The sequence below is a fragment of the Sardina pilchardus genome, chromosome 19, assembly GCF_963854185.1.
Source record: "Sardina pilchardus chromosome 19, fSarPil1.1, whole genome shotgun sequence".
Lineage (NCBI taxonomy): Eukaryota > Metazoa > Chordata > Actinopteri > Clupeiformes > Clupeidae > Sardina > Sardina pilchardus.
In genome coordinates this window covers 28,940,751-28,964,171 of record NC_085012.1, presented here as the reverse complement: position 1 = coordinate 28,964,171, position 23,421 = coordinate 28,940,751, and the positions used below count along the sequence as shown (strand labels likewise).

Genomic DNA, 23,421 nt, shown 5'->3' with positions numbered 1-23,421 from the left:
TTTTATGTGTAGACACCTAGAGCAAGCTACTGATGAGGTTTGGCGCTGTTTTGAGCACTGTTAGTGGTTTAAAAATGCGATTTTGAAAGCGTGTGGCTCCAATCCCCATCCTCACCCACTGTTTGCGATTTTGGGCTGTCGGTCCTGCCCGTGCTAGCTCTGTACTGCGTGATGAGCGAAAATTACTTCCTCCACGGCTTAGTTGATGTACTTTCATTCAGAAAATAGCTTTATTTTCAATTTCCGCCAAACTTACACTTTAAGGGATCAGGAGGACCAGTAACTTCTCAGCTCCATTTTGAGGCAAGCAGTGGCCATGCAACAATCTCTCCAAAAGAACCTGGGGGCTGCAGCTGATGCCCAGCATCTTCACTGACCCTCACTGGTGCTGCATCTGCAACGTCTTCAAACATCAGGGGAGGCAGGAAGTGGAGGTTTTGGAGTCTAACACCATTGTCAGGGTCTATTGAAAGCTCTGATGCCTCATACTGTTTTTTGTTGAACTATCTGCTACAAAAATGACCTGCTGTCTAAGGGTGGCCAAGGACAGAGATGTGGTCAGGGGATGCACGAGATGTGGGTCAGGCTGAGAATGACATCTGCGGAAGCTTTTGACAGTTAAGATTATGGGGACGATGAACTCAGTGGACAGAGTTCTATGGAGCCAGAGAGGAAATTGGGTTTATTTCCCACTAGCAGGCCTTTTCAAGGAGGAGGAAGGGCCTCCTTTTGGCCCAATTTGGCTGTCGTCCGTATCCAAGACACTCAACAATGGCCGCCAGCGATTCGCCTCTCAGTGCTGCCTGCCCCCTCCGACTGCACGGAACTGGGAGGCCTCTTCTACCGTCTGTGATTGCCACCCCTCCCCACATCCTTCTCTCTCCTCCTCCTCCTCCTCCTCTCTCCCCTCCTGCGCTGAAATCCCTGATTCATTGTAGCCCCGTCAGCTCAGTCAGCATCACAGTCAGACCTCCCGCCATCCGTCTTTCTCTGCCCCCGGTAGAGCTGTCCGTTGTCAGAGCTACTAAGTTACCAAGCTTGGGCGAGCGCTCCAGCGGCACCCGGGCTATGATTGTCGCCAAAGACGCAGTCACATGACCAGCCCTCCACGCAAGCCAGACCACTTGACGCTCACACGGACGCCGGGTGAGTTTTTTTGGAGGTCAGATGAAGCAAAACGGCAAAATGAGGAGCAAGACTCTCATTCCCTCGGGCATTTAATCTCAACTGCAGCTGTTGTGGTAAATTATGAAAGACCAAATGTTACGCGGGGAAGGAATAACAGGCTTTTTACTGTTTCACCGCCCTTAAGCATGAAATGCTGACATTTTGACTTCAACTTCAGGGGAAGATCTCTGGATACAAACTACACCTACATCTGAACCATTTGCCACTAACCGTAGCATTAAGCCCCCCCTCACAGTTTGGTTTGAGGCTCGTGCCAGGATGAGAGCACTGAGAGCAATGTGTGACATTCAGACAATAATAGGCTGACCGTCTGGTCAGGATGCTGATTGATAAAAAAAAAAAAGGGAAACCGAACCCTGGCCGAGGCCAAAATAGGAAAAAAACCACAGAGCACAGGGGGCAACTACTCCACCACAAGAAACCTTATATAACAGGACTCTGTAGGAGACACAAGGCTGTGAGAACAGAGGGAGGAAAGAGAGAGAGAGAGAGAGAGAGAGAGAGAGAGAGAGAGAGAGATGAGGCAGAGAAAGGGACGAGGGAGAGAAAGGGAGAGAAAGAGAGAGAGGTTGGGTTCACTTACTTTCCCCTCCAGGAGTGCTTGGTGGTGTAGAAACAGGCCAGGTCTTTGTTGTCTTTGAGGACGTTCATCTTCTGGCACGGCCTGGAAGCAGAGAACAGGGTCAGGGTGAGAAGGCACAGTAAGGCGACATGAAATATGAGACACTTCCTGGACATAGGAAACTGACATTACAAATTCGGGCTCAGCAAGAAAAGGGGAAAGCAAAAGCTGCCTCCTCTTAACAGCATAATCTCACGAGTGCATAACACAGAGCTCTGTCTTAGCCACTAGCTCTCTCGCAATCCCTGCAGTTTGTCTTGAACATGTAATATGTGTGAAGTTTCAGATCACCCTAAATAAATCAATACACTTATTTACTATAGGGCTTAAAGTTAAAATGCATTCTGAATGTATTCACTGATCACAAAGTTACAGCACTGTAATGGAATGAGGAGAATGTCTGACAGACAGGACAAAAATAAAACTAGAGGATCCATCAATTCAAACCCACTATCCAGTACCCACTCCACTGTAAGCAACTCAATTAGGTCAAGTTAGTAGGAAAACCCAAATTGCCTGGCGACAGGAGGAGCATGCCCAGACATTCCTGTGCATGTGAGAGAGCTCATTGAATTATTTGGACCAAGATTGCCGCTCACTTGGAGTTCCCGGCTGCTCTCCACAAAGGCCAAATTTAGTGAGAGTGTAGCTAAATAGAGGCAACGGACGGGCGGTTAACCAAAAGGTAGCGCAGCCTGGCCCCCACACAGGCCCCATCAACCTCCGCTCTCAATTCACAAAACCAAAAATAATGTGCCCGACACACTTCACACACTCGAGACACATTTTGCATCTAGGCTGCAAATCCCGTTCCTCAGACACCGCACAAAAGACGATGCAACCAACGTGGCAACCTGCCACATCGGTTGCAATGTAAACAAAAACATCAACGAGACAAAATCAGTCCATCCGCCATCCACATCAAATAGACTGATTTCATTATTAATTTCTGAAGCATCTACGCTCCACGCTACCAACAGCTTGTAGGTGAAGGAATTCAATCGATTGCATTTGCATCAGGTGCATAATTACCATTTCACCTTCGTCAGTAGCAGAGACTGATAACCCGAGGGCTGCTTCATGGCTGGAAGTTGAGCTACCAAGTATGCTTTGGTCTTGAGAAGTGAAATGACTGCTGTTTGAATGTGTCATTTAGCAAATCTCAGCCTGTGTTTTGGGGTAAATCTCACTCATGGGACAGGCATTTTGGCTCAGTGCAACTATGGCGTCGTGCCATACAGAGAGTGTGGAGGGGAAAGAGTGGAAACACCATGAGAACACTTCTCTGCTGAGGAAAAAGAGCCGCATGTGACTGACAAAGCTTTCGAGAGATTTCACCGTTTATTTGGCTTCCAAAGCAGGTTATCCAAAAAAACTTGTTTACCCAAGTCAAATCGAAACACTGCACCACTGACACAGAAAGCACAGACACGGGGGGGGGGGGGTGTGACATCATGAAAAAAGACAAAGCGGAACAGAGAGCAAACGAAACCTAAGGAACAAGAACACTAAGGAATGAGATGGAAAGAAACGAAAGAAAGGAAAAAAGAGCGACACAACGGCAGAACAGAGTGAATTCCAGAGCCAGGGGGGAGCCAGCCAGGGAGGTGAGACCACGGGCAGGGCGACACCTCTTTGGTCTCGGAGGGGTGATAATCTGACAGGAGCTGTGTGCGCACGCTTGAGGCTGAGGCAGAGGCTTCGTCAGCATTCTGCAGCACCGCTGGAAACGCCTGACTCCACTCTTCCTTCCTCCGCCAAACCAACACACAGATGGGAGCCCCTGCACACAGTGACAGTAGTAGTGCAAGGGGCTCAGGAGCACTGCCCGATGCCACTAGCCATGGAGGAGAACAAGTGCCTGATTATGCTCGGCGTCAATCATCTAAATGCACGCTTCTTTGTCTTACAGTGAGGACTTGTTCATATGTCAACCCTGATCTCAGATGCATGCTTGTTGAGAATTGTTGAGAAATTGAGAAGGGACTGAATGCATAAGATGAAATATTGGAGGACTTTTGCTTTCACTGTTTGACAACAGACAGGGGGGCCTATGCCTCAACTACTGTGCATCTCCACCAATAGGAGATTAGATACAAAGGTCTTTCACCACCATGATTTCACTCTGAGGTAAATTACACTTTCACTGTAGGGGAGAAAAAAACTCAGCACAAAAATGGGTGTACTGTAATGGGCACATCACTCACTCTGATGCCATAGAGACTCAGGCACTCCACCTCATTATGGAGCTCAGAGAAGAGAAGGCTGAAGGAGGAGGAGAGTGGGGAAAGGTTTGGCTGATGGTGGAAGAGACCAATAAATGTGAGAATCAACATGAGAAAAAAAGGGAATGAAACTGAAGGGAAAGAGTGTGCTTACGGAAATACTAGGAAAGAAAGAACGGGACAAAAAAGGAGGGAGAAACATCAAAAAAGAAAAAAGAAAGAGGGGTAAACAATGGGGTATGTCAGGGAATTAGAGCTAGAGAGAGAGAGAGAGGGAGAGTGAGTGAGGAACAACAACTGCAATCATTCCAGGATGTGGCCATGTAATTGGCTCTCTTTGCCCGGATCAATAGTGGCTGACACACAAGCCCTTTCTGACAGGCCAGGACTCTGAGCTGACCTCTCCTCACTTATCCATCTAGGCTGCCCACTCACTACTCATAGGCATCGTGCACAAGACAGAAAAGCTTGGAAGACTGTTTCTACATTCACCTCACTTTTGCATCCAAACCAGGGATCAACTTTTAAAAGTGGCTGCCAGTTTTGTCAGCTTGGCAACCAGGCATGAGGTTCTGGTTGCCACTTGTAACAATTTGAAAACCAAGGGCCACCGGGCAACCATTAATATCAAGCAAGCCCTCATCCAAACCTACTATTCTATCTGGTTCAGCCCAGAATGGAGTATGGTAAAACCAGAAGAAAACATGTGAATTAATAATGCTCAGACTCCAAGGTAACACTACTTCACTTTAGACCAAAGGGCCAACTGAAGAAACAATGTCTACAATGTGATAAGGAAAACCATCTCTGACATTATCAAGAGTCATTCAAACAGACATTCCATACAAGACATAATTGTATGAAATTGATGCATTTACTACTTGCTTTACTACCCTGCTTTAAGAAAACACCATGCCCACACTATAAATAATATTGATTAAAACGTTTAAAAGGCGATGATGGCAGAGACACTCACACACGTAGTAATGAATGGCAGCAGCATAAACATGGCATAACTTCTTTTTCAAAGGATTTCTTAATTTTACATACTACAAAGAGGAAATGCAGTCAGACAGGGGGTCTTATGTAACGCATGCTTGAATAAGTATTCTGCAGCAAGTTATAGCATTTGTTTTATCAACAAAAAAAAGCAGTTCTACTCGGTATTCTCCTAGGGTTAGTGTGGGTGTCTTGAATGGGTGAGTTGAAGACTGGGCCTACATCAAAGTATCCCCAGTTCGACGTCAAAATACAACGGTATGTGTCATGTGACAGCATCGTGCGTCTAAGGTAGGGCGAAGGTAAAGGGCACACACAGCACACGTACAAGTAGCTAGTAAAACCTAGAAAAACGCCTCTACAACCCGTCCTCAATTATAATACAGCACATCATTATTGAACTAACTTCGTTAAAACAAAAACTCGCTTAAAACATGGGAATATACTTGAAATATTTGTTTAGATTTTCATAGAACCATACAACCCAAATCACCAGTTGCCTAAGACCAATTCAGCTATTTCCACCACAATTTAAATGTCATAACGCCAATCTCTTTTAACATTTAGCAGACAACTGTAGAGCCACTACCTCCGCACGCGGTTCACATGACTCCAATGAAGAATCGAGTACTTCGCTTCAACAAACTAAAGTTGGTTTGCAAGGATTAAGGATGATGATTCCTGCAAGAGCGACGTTACTGCGACTGATAGACAATGTTAGCATACAGTGCAGGGTGTTGTTCTATTCTCTGAAAATGTACTAATTTCCATTAACTTAAATTACACGTTGTTATTAAAATGCTACCACGGCTGCAAAGACTTCGGTAGTGTGCACATCATTATAGGAGGGCGCTGTCGCCTTCTGTCACTAACTTGATTAGTAACACCGCCTCTCGATAACAGTAAAGCTGCTTCCAGCAGGCAAATGATGATTGCTGACGTGAAATATACATCATGTAGCCCAAATAGCGAAGAGTTAGCTTAGTCAAACTAATATTCAGATAACAGTATCCAGATTGAAAAGGTGACACTGACAAGGCACAGCCAAAACGTCTCAAACTCTGACATTAGCTGCTAATTAAAAGAAGTTAACGTTAGCGAAAACGCATCCTGCTTCTTACTAACGCTAGCCACTTCTGAGTAGTGTTATCGATCGGTAACATAACTGATGGCAAGCAAATTAACTACTCAGCTGGTGTACTACTGTTGCAGAAACAGAATCTTTGCCAGATGCAATGGCGATTAATTTCATCACACCCAGTTTGATGATGCGGCGACAAGCCATCCATTTTAGCTAACGTTATCCCAATAGCAGGCTAGGTTAGGTTCATAAAGCAAGCGGCCCAACTTTGAAAACAAGTCTTAGTAAGCCGTGACAAGCTCCAAGGGAAAAGTAGCTGTGGTTTGCCACAGAAATGCTGTGTTTTAGTCTTTCAGAACTAACTTGATGTACAAATTATGTTACGCACTGTCTTGGTGTTTGTGGCTAACGGATGACTGCCTGAGAGGGTGGCTAATCGTTGATGCTAGCTAGTTGCTTAGGCTAGCTGACTGGATTCATTGCAACCAGTCGAGGAATTTCAAATGAAGGTAGGCTACAATGCAAAGAAGACAGTTGAAGCCAGAATGTAATTTTACCTGGATGATCGGTTTCAGGAGCAAATGTATTCCGTCCCTTAACCCCCCACCCTCCAATGTGCGTTGTTGCTTATGTTTTGTTTTCCCAAATCGATGCTGTGGCTGATCAACTGCGCTACCCTCAGTCAGAAACCCAGGACGCTGCCATCTTCGTTCTGCTTCAAGTGTAAGAGAGCGCATGCGCATAGTACTAACCTGTCATGGGTCTATCAGCTGATTGGATAGTCAGGAAGCAACTCGACGTCTCGGCCTCTCGGGTTAGGAATGTCTGTGGCTACCCGTGGCCGTGGGTAGTCAAGATAGAAGTGCTAACCCTCTTAAAATGTATTTATTAGTCAATGAGTATATTTTCTTTCCGAAAATGTAATGTATGCTACCAAATATCTACAAATGACCAAGGGACCTGTAAAATCAGCTAGAGTTTAACTGAATGAGAGGTTAACATAATGCCTAATTGCTCGACTATAGGCCTATAGCCTAGATATGGAAAAATCTATATTCCTACTCTGCTTTTTATTCTTATTACAAAATATGTCTTAAAACAACACTCAGACTGAATTTATTTTGTATTAATAGGCTTAGCCTACTTCTACTGACATTTCAATCAGTTTGCTCTAGGCTACTCAATGCCATGTCTGACAGCAACAAAATGCCTGACTGCTCAGTTTTCATTAAGAAGCTCTTCTCAGAGAGGGTTGAAGGTTAGTTATCAATGATCTTTGCTCTTTTTCAGGTCTACCAGCTCCCCCCACAGGCTTAATGTTGGACTGAATGTAGTTGGGTAAAAAAAAGTTGAATGGAGATTTTGTAGGGGTGTGAATCTCTCATGTGAAAGACGATACGATTCGCATCTAGATACATTGTCACGATACGATTCAAAAAAAGATACATGTTAATAGCAAACGATTCGGTACGATTCAATTCGATGCGATTCGATGCAATTCGATGCGGTTCAATAATCAAAAGCATTCTGAAAGTTATTTTTCATTGTGCACATTCACTTTACAATTGTGCACATTTTACATGATCAAGTTAATGGTTATCAATAGGACAAACAACTTGATGTATGAACATGACAAAACATTTTATTGTGAAAAGGTGAGGTTTTTCATATAGGGTGATATCAGCTAAATTGGGCCACTTTTTGGTAAATCGCTTGGGACAGTAATACAATGTTATCTATGCCTTTTCCAAGTGTTTTTATAATTAATAATGACTGTTTTTCATACTTTTGTGTTGAAAGTATGTAAAAAAATATAAGTATTTAGGCCCTACAGTTCTTGAAACATCAGCTGTGCCAACTTTTTTCGCATGAGCAGTTTCAGGTAAAATGGGCCAGCAGCTTCAGGTAAAATGGGCCAGTCTAATTTTAAAGGGAAATTATAGTTAATTATCCATTTTAATTTTTAAAATACAATTGCTAATACAGCCACATAACATTTAGACTGCATTAAACAAACATATTCATATGTGGCATTAATAAAAACACATCGTGGGTGCAAACCCATGAGCACTTAAAAAAGTCAATTTTGGAACCTGACTGATGCCAGTGGTGTGTGTGTGGGTGTGGGTGTGTGTGTGTGTGTTTAGAACAAATGTGTAAATTACAAAAATTCACATTCAAAATTGATAATCGATATATTCAAAATACTAATATTACTAACTAATATTACTAGTGCGTGTGTGTGTGTGATAAAAAAATTTTTCCTTCTTGTTTGCCATAGCCTACTGGTGGTGGGGGGAGGGGGGTCATGGTAAGTGTGTGTGTGTGTGTGTGTGTGTGTGTGTGTGTGTGTGTGTGTGTGTGAGACTGTGTGCGTGCACGTGTGTGTGTGTGTGTGTCAGTCGGTGTGTGGGTGCATCATGCATGTGTGTGTGTGTGTACACACCTACATAGGCTACACACACACACAGAGAGAGATACACCGTGACACACACTCACACACACACACACACACACACACACACACACACACACACACACACACACTCACTCACACACATGTGTATGTGGCCCATTAGAATGGGCCCATAGGATGGCCCATTTTAGCTGAAACCATATGGCCCATTTTACCTGAATGGGTTAAGGTAAATTGGGCCGCCAAGAAAAACATGATTTTTCAAAAAAATATGTTCATATATCAAGCTAACAACATTAAGTCTGATGGATGCCATCAAGACAGATATTTTGCATAGTTTTTTTATGGGCATGTTTGTTTTTTTATAGATTTATCATCCTTATAATAGTTTAGTCAGATTCGCTATGCCAGGCTACTTACCACACAGTTTTCTGGTGCAGTCTTGATTAGCATTATTGCCCTGCCCACCATAGCAACCATAAACCAATCAAATCACCTGTTACTTGTCAAGCACAGTTATGACAACAGTTTAACATCCTTTGCAGTCATTGGCTCTAAATTCCAGAGGGGCTGGGACCCCCAAACCTTAAACGGCCCATTTTACCTGATGGCCCATTTTACCTGATATCACCCTAATATTTTAGTAATGGCACACACTGAGGACACCATAAAGATATAAACAGAAGAAACACATATCTCTGTATATGTTGCATAAAAAAATTAAAGACCAAAGAGGTGTCGTTACAAAAGAAAATAAAGCAGTGCTTTGCCCTTGGCCTTTTCTCATGTAAAAGAATAAATGATTCTCTGCTTATCTCCCGCAACAATGGAATTCTCTTCTCTGATTGGCTGATGGGGTGGCCATTAACTTCGTATAACCTGCTACCTTTGAAGTAGTTCCCGTATCACACTTGAATATTAATTCGCCAAACTCGTTGCGAAGTTTAAATGAACTGTCCCGTTGCATCCAAGCTGAAATACAGACGTGCAGAACCATAGTAACATTGTAGCATATGACGGAGGTGGATTGTAGCTAGTTGGATGCCATGTAGGCTATAAAAGTAGCGATCTTTCAAAGTTAAAGTTAATCAGAATCCTGGGATATGCCTGCTTGACAACGGGAGAGATAGAACCAGAGCCATATAAAGAGACCTTCTCTTTTGAAAAAGCCAAACGACTTCCAAACTTTGGATTTAAGTTTCGCCGGCGCGTTGAATATAGGTTCGGAGTTGTCAGAAGTCTTTTCTGAGGAAGACTAGCATCTCATTCCTTCAGGCACGTCCAGGGCACGTTTCGTTGGAATGGATAGACGAACGTGATAGGCTATGCCATCTTTGACCAATGAGAGGCTGTCATTGTTCTCAAATCAAAATTGGGATGCACACAGCCACGCACCAGGCCAGGAAATCGAGTATTTCATAAGAGACGGTCAAGTCAGAAACGTTTGCGAATGTGAACCGATTTGTTTCTTTTAAATCGAAACAATAACCGATTCATGTCATGAAAAATTCGAAACGAGGCTTGATGCATCGATGTAGTCGTCTTTTACAGGTTAAAAACGAATATCGATATGTATCGGTTATTTTTTACACCCCTAAGATTTTGTAAAAACATTGATGGCTGGGTCTGGGTCTTGTCAGTTTCCCATGGGCATCCCCTCATTCAGAGCTAGTATTTAAGAAATGTTAGGATTACTGCATTTAACAGTTTGTCCAACACACATAAACATAGGCTATAGCAATGTTTTGATTTGCATATTTAAAAAAAAATGTTTTAGTCCATTCGAGCCTTTTATCATAGTTCACAGTTCACATGTGCAGAATCAGAAAACTGATAACACAGTGGTTTCTCAGTTGTAATGTTTCAATCTGTTTACATTTTCAGTTTTTCTAATGGCATAACGCCAACACTAGTCCTCACGTGAAGCACATGGGGACACTTCCCAACATACACTTCTATTAAAACATGGAACACGTGGGTCAATCATAAAATCAACATGTTGGACAAACTGGAATGAACCCCTCAACTAAAGTGTGTGATTTATAGTCCAACTGGGCTATAGTCCAACTAATCCAACTGAATTTGACTGGGTTTGTTCCATGAGTTAAATTACACCGCTGTTTACTTCTTAGTCACTGATGAAAATTGTGAATCAAGAAAACAACTAATAAATCATAGGCCTATTATTTTTGCATCATCAAAATATAACATTGAATGTGACAGCACCATACATGAAAATAACAAATGACTTAATTTCATCTATGACATCCCGTAGCCTACCCTTTTTTAAAAAGAAAAAAACCTTTTCCCTCACACCTGGATATTATCCAAAGATAGTAAATGTATTCATACTCACTGCGATTGAAGATAAAGGGGAAACATATTGGCCTATATATTGTGGACTGCAGACGGAGTGATATGAAGAGGAATCGCACGGAGCGGTCACGCTATGAAGCATCTGATCTAGGGGGGTCAAACATGCGCTGCCCGTTAGCCTAATTGAGTTAACATCGGCCTACACTTGAGAAAAGACTTGTGTTCATGCTTTCCCTGGGATGCTCTGAAAACAAAACAGACATTGACTCAACTTCACTCTCTTAGCCTAGGCTACTCTAGAGTGAAAAAAAAACCAAGCGTGACATTTTCTGAACTTTTTGTTTTTTAATTCTTTGGGCTACATGAAATCAAAACAGTAGCCTAGATATTATAGATAGAGTGTATAATGGAACTTATAACAGAGCAAACAGCTTGATAATTTGAATGCATGTAGTGCGTCTACACAGACATAGCCAGGCTACTGCCTACAAATGCCGCAAATGCCCAAGACTAGTGCAAATAAGCCTACTGTATTAAATACATATGTATTTGGGAATTGTAGGCCTAGCAGTTCTCTTTTCTGAAAGGAAAGCCAAATAGGTGTAGCCTGTAGAGTAAAACAATTTAGGCCTTGGCCTATTCTTCTTTAATTCAGCTCGGTAGCAGGTCTTCAATCCACAAATTCTACAATCTTAGTAGGCCTATTATTTATATCATTAGGCTATATCTACTATGCAGCTCAATCAATGATTGTATCTGATTGTATCAATATTGTATCGATGCAGAGTGCGCAGCTAAGCCACACCTCCTGAGAGCCACTAGGCCCACACACCTCAGCACAGCCTAGTTCTAGCTGGGCCAAATCCCCGTAAGTTGGTTGGTAACGCAATGACGCTATTCCGTTTCCAAGCACACTCCATCCATTTCAAACAGACGAGGAATTTCCAGCTCGGAGTTGGCTAACAGCTAGTGTAACATAACCAGGAGGGTGTTGCCTCCCCTGGCGGTGCAGTCAGTCACTTTAAAACAAACATTTCGTAGTGTAGGCTACACGTTAGAAACTGTTTGGTAAGCCTACTCGAGTTGCTTGGAGTAGTAGAAATACATAATGGTAAGTAGCTTAGCCGGCTAGCAAGTCTCTGCATGTAAGGTTAAGTAACTGCCATAGTTGGTTGGTGGTTGGTTACAGTAACGTTAAGACATTTGCCAAAATAGCGCTGAACTGTTACCCTGAAAGTCACGTTTAATGCATATAATGTGACGCCTTGGAGGGTGACGTTAAATGAAAAGCAATAGGATGTTACAATGTGTGCGGGATGAGGTTACATGGGATATAATGTTTCTCCAACAAGCTGTAGCACTATGTACCTAGCCAGGGATAGCTAGAAAACGCACTGTAAAGTAGGCTATTTAACGTAGTCTTTCCTTAACATTAATGTTTCCCAGCCAATTACATTTTTCCGTAGATGTTTACAAGTCTACAGTGTTTCAATTTCACGCAAGCGCTAGCAATCCGAGCTTTCATCTGTCAAAAGATGTAACGTTAGCTGTGTGAGCGCTGTTGGACTTTGAAGACACAATCGCGTTGTGCAAGTAGACAAAGCAGGCTTGCAAACAACTATGAATTAACTGAAGTAGCCTAACCCACGTCGTTTGATTCCACATGTTGCTTTTGAAACCCAGCAAATACTGTCGAAGCTGGAATGGTGCTTATTTTCATAAACAGCGTTAAGCTGTAGCCAGATGTTCTTTATTTGACTAGGCCTAAATGAAAAATGCGTACCAGTCCAATATCCATTTAGGCTACTCGTCAATATTCAGTGTAACAATTAACCCATTACACTTGAATGCGATGTAATTCTGTAAAAAGCTTTTACACCTAAAAATGTAACTAGGGTGCCCTCTGCAGTTCATAGGAGAACATAGCAATGCTATTTTTTGATGGAGCTTTCTGTTGTTATCTCAGTGCATAAAGTAGCCTAGTGGTATGTTTCGGTATGGAATATTTATGCAAAAACAATTTTGTGTCATTATTACAGGGTGATTTTGGTTTCAATGAGCATCACCAGAATGAAGTCGTCAACTATATGCGCTTTGCCCGTGCCAAGAGGATCCTGAGACTCAAGACCATAGACTCCTGCTTTCAAGACCTGAAAGACAGCAGGTCAGCTACTACCTCCTTAACAGTAGTGTGTTCCCAGCATACAAGTGTTTCTGTGTGCAATCTCTTATCTGTCTTGAAATCTTACACATTCAGCCCCGAATTCCCAGAATCTTAAAATCCCCCATCCTCCCCTCATCCTCATTCTCTTACCCCCTAAGCCCCTGCCCTCTCCTCCTCATCATCAATCCTCTCCTCTCCTCTCTCCTCTCCCTGAAGGCTGGTGGAAGACACGTTCACAGTGGACGAGGTGACTGAAATGCTGGACGGTCTGCAGGTGGTGGTGCGTGGGGAGGTGGACACAGAGCTGCTGAACATGGCTCACACCAACGTGCTGCTGCTGCGCCAGCTCTTCTCCCAGGCCGAGAAGTTCTACCTTCGGCTGCAGAGTGACATCTCCGAGCTGGAGAACAGGTCAGTAGTACAGGGAAGTCCTACTGGGAGAGGTCAGGACTTTAAGCCCCACAGATTGTAAGGACCATGTCAACAGAATGCACAGGTCTGTGCATGGTGTGCATTATGCATATTTCATCATTAGCATGGGCCCTGAGCCAGCGCTGAGCAGCATGGGCAATACACGGACCTGCACATTAGGGCTGTAACTAGAACTAAAGATGATTTTCATCGATTAGTCTGTCAGTTATGCTCTCGATTAATTGATTAGTTCTAAAATGCCTTGTTTTGTCCATACACCAAATATATTTATTTTACTGTAATAGAGGTGTAACAGTAACGCTGAACATATTTGAATTTAAGAAGCTGCAATTAGGAAATAATGAGCTATTTTCCTTAAAACAGGGGGGCACTGTGGCACTACTGGTTGTGGAGACCATTAAATATAGCACCACATGCTTGTTGGGCCCTGGGTTAGAGTCCCAGTCATATCCCGATCCTACACCCTCTCTGTCTCCCACTTACTTCCTGTCACTCTCTGCAGTGTCCTGTCACATTAAAGCCACATAAAGCTTAAATGTGTACAGATGATACATTTTGCCGTGTAGCATTAAGGGAAAACAAACTCTATTTCTAAATGCTTATAGCCTCTAGATGTGAATTAAGTAATGTCCCACCTTCTTACATACTTTGATGCATCATAGTATATAGTCCTGTCTTATATGGCCGGGGAGATCAATATCCTCTGCTAGAAAGCATCATTAAGAGCAGAGTGTATCAATGAGTGTATAGGAAGACTTTGTTAATTGAGAAACACAACAGCAAAGTTTATGTTAATGTGTGAAATTTGCTAGCCTCATAGCTATGTAGAAAATCGATCAAAAAATATATTCAACAAATATTCAAAGCTGTAAGCATCCAAGATGCATTGAAACTCATGGACTCTTTCAACAAGTATATAGCAATAATATAAGTTAAAATTAAAGCAACACTATAGAGTTTTTTGTACCTTAGAATAATGTTAATATCATAACAGTGGTTCATCGGGTAGCAGATCGGGTAGCAGATTTGTAGTTCGATGGAATGAGACATAACAAACTACAAATTTGACTTGCTTCGATGTCGCAATACATCATACTTTCATAAAATCATACAATATACTCTACCTTGTCTGTGGACATTGTTATTTGCTGGATAAACAAATAGCGGTGTGCTTGTGACAGAGGAAAAGTGTTTAGTATTGCTTAAACTAGTCAAAAGAGTGTGGTCAATGCTTGAGTTTTTCATACAGTACATATGGATATCAAGGCGATGCGATGAGTTGCCTTGACTGGTCTTGAAATAAAACCTCGAAAGCCTCGAGTCAAAATAAAAAAGATTCCTAGATGAGGCCAAGACCTTGAAAAAAGTGATCTCGAGACTTGGGTACTACGACAGTGACTTGTGGTGTAATTGAGTGAGCGTGAGGTGTGAATTAGCAGGCTGCAGTACACATACACAGATGCACATTCATCTGTGTGTTCACTCACAGAGAATAAAACAATTTGAGACCCGTTGATAAAATGAAAGTTTATGTCAAGTTTTGGCAAATAACATGTAATAAGGATATGAAATATAGGGGATTAAGCAGTCATAGAGACCATTGAGAGAGAGTGATGGACCTTATGCGCAGAGAGATGTGTCCACTGTAGTAAGACACAAACGTAAGACACTTTGGAGACACCAATGTGCACAAATGCTTAGTTTGGGCTGTACCAGGGCCATTGTCGCTGCTTTCAGTTAGGCTGTCCCACTCATCAGCCGAACATGTGGAAGCACATAAAAATTATGCTTAAATGCTAGTTTACTGGGCAAATGAGTTATGATCCAGCTTTGAGTATTTTGAGAGTTCATGTTTGTGTAAGTAGTCCCCGCCACAGTACAGGTTATTTTTGCTATGTAGGGATATATGAATCCTGTTTCCTCTGCATTTTAAGTGTTGTGAGAATTTCAAGAATGCAGTAATAATGCATTAGCTTGAGCAACAATTTCAGACAAAGGCAAAGACAAGACAAAAATACAATCATATCAGTATAGCCTTTTCAAATTAATCCAAAGATATTTTACTGAAAAACTAAGTGATGACGATTTGGCTGCATTGTAAAATACCACCAAGCAGTGTTTGTTTTGTTTGTGGCCCAAATGAAAAGACATGAAAAACGTATTGTACTTTAATATCATACAAATGAATCATCGTCAATCCTTTTGCTTTCTTTTATTTTCTTCAGTTTAGAGAACATTACCACAATACATTGAACAGTCCCAAACGCTGTTTATTACAAATGTTTTGTTTGAGTAACTGACGCACATGACTCTGTACAAGCATCGTCTGCATAGCATCACTGAAAAGCGACCGCTGTTTTGGTTCGGTCAAAGTCAACGCCGACGTCTTCCCCGTACACCTCAGAGGTGAAGCGACCTCAGGTGAAAAGGTCAACTCATGGCTTCTTTCATGCAGCAGCCCTCCTGCTGTCTGATGTTGCCGTGTGAGAGAGTTTGTGCCACCCACTGATCCTTTGCATGTGGTTCAAAAGAAGAAAAGCTAATGCAACTGCACAGGGCCAACTGCACAGACCACTACTGGTTTGCACGTTTCAACGTGATTCTTTTTTTCTTTTGATTCAGGGGATCAGGGGAGGGTTTTGTGGCTAATCAGAATAACTTGCATTTTCCATTTCACTTGTGTCAACTTGTGGTCAAACAACGGGTGTGCACACGTTTCTATATTTATAACTTTCATTATGTGTGTGACTGCATTTACTAACAACAGTAGCAGAAGCAATAGTAGAAGTCAATAAAATAAGGATTTCAGTGATGGCGCAAAATCATTATGTTGCAGTTAATGCCTGTGTCAATACCCACAAACCTTCCTTTGAGTGGTTATGTTTTTGGATCAGTGGAAAGGTTCTTGTTTCAATCAGTGCTAAAACAGATTGTTCAGTTCTGTTTCAGTAATATCACCACTCCTTCTAATACTCGTCTAATAAAGTTAGTGTCCCCTTTGGCTCAGACGCCATACTTAACCTTTCCATACATCACGCACACATGCGCGCACACACACACACACACACACACACACACACACACACACACACACACACACACACACACACACACACACACACACACACACACACACACACACACACACACACACACACACCATCTAACTGGATGGATCTCAACACGTTAAATGGGAGTTGGAGCATTCCTTGTAGACACTGCATGTTACTTTTATATAACTACTTACATAATTACAAAAGGCTTCTGGACTTGTCTGATCTTTAATGTAATATCTATATTGCCCATTATCAGCAAACCACATCCACATCCAGTGTTGCAAAAGCACATTCTGTTCACTATTCTGATATCACTTTAAAAAGCTAATTGAGAAAACATTGGAGAACCCTTTTGCAATTATGTAAGCACATAATGCAGTCTGAAAACTGCTTTCCTGATTAAAACAACAATGTAACTGATCTTAGCTGGTATTCTGTTTATAATGGAGTGGAATGGACATTTTTAACTGACCCCAAAGTAGTGTAACTGCTTGGTGTAGGGAAATATAAAGAAAACTGATTGTTTCAGTAAAGGTCTTCAGAACTGTTCAGTGTTCAGAGGTCTTCACAGTTGTGAGATATGGACTGCAGAGATGATATGGTAAATTAGTCTCATTCACAGAGGTGTAGTGATGTGAGAAAACTGGTTTAAGATCATTTTGATAATCTGAGGTGAGATAGTAGTTGCATTTGATCGTATCTCTACTGCAGCATGGCAGTCTTGGACTGTCACCTTGTATTATCTCATCAAAATAATCTTGGGCAGGAAATCATTTGTGGCGCTTTGCTTCTCTGCTAAAAGAACCAGCAATGGCCCAATCCCCACCGTGCTGCTCACAAGCCCGCACTGAACCTTGCGTGACCTTAAAAGGTAACGATGGGAACGAACGAGAAGAAACAACTTCAAACCAAAACAACAACAAAAAAAGAAGAATCTCAAAGCAGAAGATCAAAACCCAAATGATGGCGGGTAGGCAACGGCTTTTCTGCTCCTGCCTTTTGACAGCTGCCGCCGCTGCGTCTTGTTATCACATATCTGTGCATAAACAAGCCGAAGTACACACGCTCGAGACCACCACCCCTTTCCCAACACAGGGAGGTGTTTTGATCGGCCATGCTTTGATGAGGCAGGGAAAACGCCCTGAGCAGAGGGGATTGTACACTCTGCGGCCTTCTTTAACCACACACACACACACACATTTTGTGAATGCACACATACACAGATGTGCATGAAGTACACACATACACAGATGTGCATGCTTTTGTTGTTTACCACAGATTGTGTGTGTGTGTGTGCGCGTGTTAAACTGTCTCCACTGGGGAAACGGGGAGGTGTAGTATTTTTCTCATGAAAAGAACCGTAACGGCCATGTGCAGGCGAGGCCGTGTGCAGGCGCCCTCCCGCAGCCTCCGGCTTCCTTCCCTTCCCACCCCCCACCTTCAGCATGGCTGCTGTCCTCGAGGCCCTAGAGACCCGCACCTGTTCATCTCATGAGAGATTACACACTCTCTCTCTCTCTCTCTCTCTCTCTCTCTCTCTCTCTATCTATCTATCTCTATCTCTCTCTCTCTCACTCTCTCTCTCTCCGATACTTTCTTTCACTCCCTGGCCTGCACAGATGATGATTTGAGCGATGTTGCGGTTGCATAACTTTCCAAGAAAGAAAAAAAAACACAAGGTGTTCAGTTTGTTCCCCTGGCCTTTCTCTATTGGTTTGATTTTACAATTTCCAGAGGAAGAAGAAAAATAAATATACTTCTGTTATTCAATGTGAACATTAACCCTTGAATTTCCCCTTGGGGATCAATAAAGTGTCTATCTATCTATCTATCTAATTGTTTTACATTCATGTTATTATCTAGTCTTGACATTTGTAATTGGCTCTTCCCCTTTTCAGTCCCCACATTGTGTTTGTCTTTGTAGGGACCTTTTAGAACAAGTTGCTGAGTTTGAGAAGGCAGATTTCAAATCTGGAAGTAAGGTAAGTCACTAAAATAAGTACATTTGCCCTTGTCTGTGGTGAATCTTTCATGGTCGTAGTTTCCACTTATACACTCATATGGAGACGAAAAGTGCAATAAGTCTATCACTGTGAATTGTTGATCAAACGATGTGTTCTTCTGGGTGTGATGTAGTGAGAAAACATGCTTCACACATAACACTTCTGTGGTTATTCGTGCTGTCACGTAAACTAGTGCAGCCTCCACTTCAACGTTTATTAAGTCATGGAAAGTCCCTGATAGTCCCTGTTAAACTATTGATCAAATGCTTGTCTGAATTATTCTCAGAGATCAACCCTATGTACTGTAGACATTGTGTCATGAATGTTATCTTTATGGATCTATCCTACTGTATATCCTATGTTTGCCTTGTTGTTATCCACTCCAGGAGATCAGCAGACCAAAGTTAGCCCCACTAAACGAAGGTGGAGTGTCAGAGCTGCTGAACAAGGTAACTTTAATCTGCATGACCGTAATACACATGTACATTGGTAACTGAGCTACAGCAGAACTGGTGTAATACACGTTTAATCTGAACAGAAGTATGAATCATTTGCTACTTGTCCAGGAAATTGGAAGACTCCAGGAGGAGAACGACAAACTGAAAGCCAGATTGCGAATTCTAGAATCTCAGGTACGTAGGATGTGTGAGAGTTCACGCCGTCCTCATTTCGAAAGATCGTCTCGAAATGTGAGATGAAAGTGCCAGAAGACCTGCGTGGGCAAAGACTGACAGATAAAAGCATGGTTGAAGTCCAAGCAGTGCAGCTGTGGTCTGATACCAGCTAAGATGCCTGCTTAGAGGATCACACCCTGAATGATGAAATGGAGGGAAATGGATCCTCCCGTGGTGGTTGAATTGATTGGTTGTTGGAATGGATGGATTGAAGGAAGGAAGGAAGGAAGGAAGGAAGGAGGCCTTCATGGGTGGACATGTGGGTCAGGGGCCGATGATAAATGTATTGATCTACAAGAAAAACAGAGTGTCAGGAGTGACATTTTCTGTGTGAAGATTCTGATGATCTCTGAGCAGCTTTTGGCGTTGCGGTTCTCCATTCTCTCCTGTTTGTTCCAGGCTACGAGTGCTCTGGATGAGCGGACCAAGGCAGAGAGAGCCCTGAAAGATCTGCAGACGACCCAGGGGGAACAGCAGGTACAAACACACACAGACACACAGCATTTCACACACACCCACAGTGTCTGACATCTCAGTTACTCAGAGCATGAAGTCAATGTGTGGACAGGAAATGATTGTTGCGTGACTCTGTGCTCTTCACCCCCCTCCCCCCCATACACACACCCCCATCAAAGCATGCTGTGCAGTCACAGGAAATTAGCAGCCTGGAGGACACTGTGGCCTCCCTGCAGGCCGAGTTTCAGAAGTCTCTGAGCGCCAAGGAGGCCTCTCAGCGGGACCTGCAGGAGAACCTGGTGTCGGCCAAACATGACCTGCTGCGCGTGCAGGACCAATTGGCTCTGGCTGAGAAGGTGGGATGCTCTCTGCATGCACAGTCTCGCACAAGCACATGAACACATTTGACCTGTAAGTGTAAAAGCAAACCACACGTCCCTAATGGTGAGAAGCGAAACATGATTTCTGTAGTTAACATAAGGTTACACTAGTTGCACTGAACGTGCGCAGTGCATAGAGTGCAATGGAGTTTCTACCATTTCATACCATCGTTCTGGTGTGGGGACGTTACTGCCTGAGCCTACAGTATGTGAACAGACTTATGGTTATAAATTGCCACAGCTGATTACTTGTGAATGTGTGGTTGGTTGTTTGTCTGCTTGTTTTTGCCGGTTTAGGAGCTGGACAGAAAGTTCCAGGAGACGGCAGCATACCGCAACATGAAAGAGATTCTGTCCAAGAAAAATGATCAGATTAAAGACCTACGGCGGCGCCTACAGAAGTAAGTAAAGCAACAGCAAGCAAGAAACTCCGGTGTTCATTCTTCTCTGCACTTACATGTTCATCAGATCTTGGTTGGAATACCTTTGAGATGTTCTATTCCTCTTTCTCTCCCAGGTACGAAGCAGATGACTGATAACTGGTACCAGTCATAACTCTAAAGAGGAAGAGACAAATCATCATGAAAACTACAAGCTTGTAGGAGTTTGACTCCAAAACTCCTGACTTGGGGCTTTGCCTATGAGAAGAAGGGAAAAAAAGAAAAGGGCTTTTTAACACTGACATGCAATTGAAACTCAATTGCTGAGATATCTGAATATGTATACGCTTTCTAAGAACAGTGCAGCTCATTTATCACAATCTGCCTATAACAAGAGCAGCTTTCTCCGGTGAAAGGAGGCTCTGTAGACGTTCACCTCATTTAGACCCTTGCAGCCTGGTGTAGTGAAGAGGTAGATGAAGGTGGAGGAAAAGGCACCATTTTCGCTTACAAACACACTTTTTTTTATTTTTTACTTTTGTTGACAATGCAGACTCCATGTCTTACCTTTCTGTGAATCTCTGCAGTGTCTGCGGAAGGCTGTTTTTTTTTTATTATGCTAGCTGAAAAGCACTTTGCAAGCACTATCACGCCAGTAGGGAAGGGAGGGAGGGTATTTTGAAGGCCTCTACCCTTCCACACCCACAGATTGAATACGCCTGACTGGGACCATAGTAGCCTCAAGCTCCATTTGACATAGGGAACATATTTCTATGACATAGTCATTTATTGTCTCTTAAGGAGACTTCACTAGGCTTTACTCTCATTTTCTGTATCTCTACAGAAAAGCAGTTCTATCATGCCATGTTTTTTTCTGATTTAACATGCTCACTTGTTTAGATGGCTATTTGTAGCTGTGTAGCTACGCTCACCCTCGGCCATTCTTTTTTGGTACTGACAGCACATTCCAAAGAAGGAAACGTGTTTACATCTAATGACATGTAATCATAATGTTAATTTAATTATTTGTTTGTTTCAGTTGAATCTATTTTATGTATTTTCTTTGTCTCTTACATGCCATTCAAGGTATAGCCTACTTTGCATTCGCATAACTACTTGCATCGGATTGTTTGTTTACAGGGTATTGAATAAAAGTTACCTGTGTAGAAGATGACTTTTCGTGTCTCAATTCTAGACTGTGCTGAGGTGTGAGATTTCACACGTGTGGAGAAGAAAATCTTGTTTTAGTTTCCAGTCAGTCATCAACAGAGAGGGAGGGGGCGGTCATGCCTGTTTCCCTTGTTAGCCCCTTTTCACAGATGTATAAGCACTCTTTTCAGAAATGCACTGATGGGTAGAGACTATTGTGGTGAATGATAGGATTCCCTCTCCGGTCATTATCATTATATGATTCTATTATAATCACATAATCATATTCTTATGCTGTATGTTATGTGTTCAGTATCATGTTGCGTGCTGTGGTGATATTTTGGATGTAAATGTAATGGAAAGTCAGTGGTGCTCAATCACTGGTTGTGAGGTTTCTGAGGCTAATGATCACTGTGTCACAAAGCAAAGAAAGAAAGCAAAGACTTAAAAGTTCTCTGAAATCCTGCAGCACGTGGTGTGTAGTTAGCTCAGATGAGCATGCATCACGCAAACGCTATATTCGCCGAAAAGGAAACCTAATGCTGGTTTATAGCCACCCAGGTCAAACCACAAAGAGCACCACCAGGTCTTCTATTAAGATGGCCTGGTTGTACTTCCGGTGTCCCATTTAGATTTATTCTTCATCCTATTCAATTAACAGCGGGAAATTAATCAGAGTTGTAGAAGACATCTACCATTATTGTCTCTTTCAGGATGAAGTGTGTACCGTCATTAGAACAGCATGACCATGCTTGTTCTAGTACAAAATGGAGGGGAAGTTTCAGCAAACAGCTCAAAGGCTTACAAGACAAGACAAGCAAGGCAATGCCTCTGATTACTGATTAAGTATCTATATTAAGGCTGTTTCATGTTAGAAAACCAATGTCTGGGCTATGGACTACAAATCTATATGTTTTATAGCTGGATTTAAAACAGCCATCAAGGCTAACAATTAAGCTATGGATATATGATATTATATGATAAGATATACACTATATTGCCAAAAGTATTCGCTCACCTGTCTTGACTCACATATGAACTTCAGTCACATCCCACCCTTAATCCATATGGTTTATTATGACGTTGGTTCACTCTTTGCAGCTACAACAGCTTAAACTATTCTGGGAAGACTTTCCACATGGTTTAGGAGTGTGTTTACGGGATTTTTTACCATTCTTTCAGAAGCACATTTGTGAGGTCACACACTGATGTTGGACGAGGCGACTGTCTGTCAGGATCCTCTCTAATTCAAGGTGTTCTATCGGGTTGAGATCAGGACTCTGTGCAGGCAGTCAAGTTCATCTACACCAAACTCTGTCATCCTTGCCTTTATGGATCTTGTTTTGCGCACTGGTGCACAGTCATGTTGGAACAGGAAGTGGCCATTCCCAAACTTCCCACAAAGTTGGGAGCATGGAATTGTCCAAAATCTCTTGGTTAATGCTGAAACATTCACTGTTCCTTTCACTGGAACTAAGGGACCAAGCCCAGCTCGGGGATAGCCCCTTGCTGTTCCAACATGACTGTGCACCAGTGCACAAAGCAAGGTCCATAAAGGCATGGATGACAGAGTTTGGTGTGGATGAACTTGACTGGGCTGCACAGAGTCTTGACCTCAACCCGATAGAACACCTTTGGGATGAATTAGAGTGGATCCTGAGAGCTAGTCGCCTTGTCCAACATCAGTGTGTGACCTCACAAATGCGCTTCTGAAAGAATGGTCAAAAAATCCCAACACACTCCTAAACATCATGGAAAGCCTTCCCAGAAGAGTTGAAGCTGTTATAGCTGCAATGGGTGGACCGACATCATCATAAACCCTATGGATTAAGGATGGGATGTGACTGAAGTTCATATGTGAGTAAAAGCAGGTGAGCAAA

The 23,421-nt window shown here is 42.6% G+C and overlaps 2 protein-coding genes across 5 annotated transcripts in view; one reads left to right on the top strand and one right to left on the bottom strand.

The window, feature by feature from the left end:
• LOC134065688 (dnaJ homolog subfamily C member 13) overlaps positions 1-6,819 on the bottom strand; it is a 49,451-nt gene extending 42,632 nt beyond the window's left edge. For all 3 annotated transcript variants that reach the window (XM_062520680.1, XM_062520681.1, XM_062520682.1), the window contains exons 1-2: positions 6,673-6,819; positions 1,772-1,852 (exon numbers count right to left, since the gene is read on the bottom strand). In XM_062520680.1, the coding sequence (XP_062376664.1) occupies positions 1,772-1,839 (68 nt within the window). In that variant the 5' untranslated portion in view covers positions 1,840-1,852; positions 6,673-6,819. The remainder of the gene's footprint in view (positions 1-1,771; positions 1,853-6,672) is intronic.
• A 4,971-nt stretch (positions 6,820-11,790) lies between these two features.
• On the top strand, positions 11,791-21,527 carry LOC134065930 (leucine zipper transcription factor-like protein 1). 2 transcript variants are annotated; one of them, XR_009936342.1, is made up of 10 exons: positions 11,791-11,958; positions 12,887-13,011; positions 13,228-13,422; positions 18,424-18,481; positions 18,889-18,951; positions 19,069-19,134; positions 19,576-19,653; positions 19,812-20,043; positions 20,310-20,413; positions 20,530-20,547. XR_009936342.1 is itself a non-coding variant. In XM_062521055.1 (10 exons), the coding sequence occupies exons 1-10, from the start codon at positions 11,956-11,958 to the stop codon at positions 20,546-20,548; spliced, it is 888 nt and encodes a 295-aa protein (XP_062377039.1). In that variant the 5' UTR covers positions 11,791-11,955; the 3' UTR covers positions 20,549-21,527. The 2 variants fall into 2 exon arrangements, 1 of the variants encoding a protein (XP_062377039.1); XM_062521055.1 differs by having other exon boundaries at positions 19,812-19,988; positions 20,530-21,527.
• The last annotated feature ends 1,894 nt before the right edge of the window (positions 21,528-23,421 follow it).

Bases quoted from the DNA above. Each gene is read 5' to 3' on its own strand.
- LOC134065930 (XM_062521055.1), top strand. The intron at 18,482-18,888 runs GTAAGTCACTAA...TATCCACTCCAG, and splicing joins ATTTCAAATCTGGAAGTAAG to GAGATCAGCAGACCAAAGTT. The intron at 18,952-19,068 runs GTAACTTTAATC...CTACTTGTCCAG, and splicing joins TGTCAGAGCTGCTGAACAAG to GAAATTGGAAGACTCCAGGA.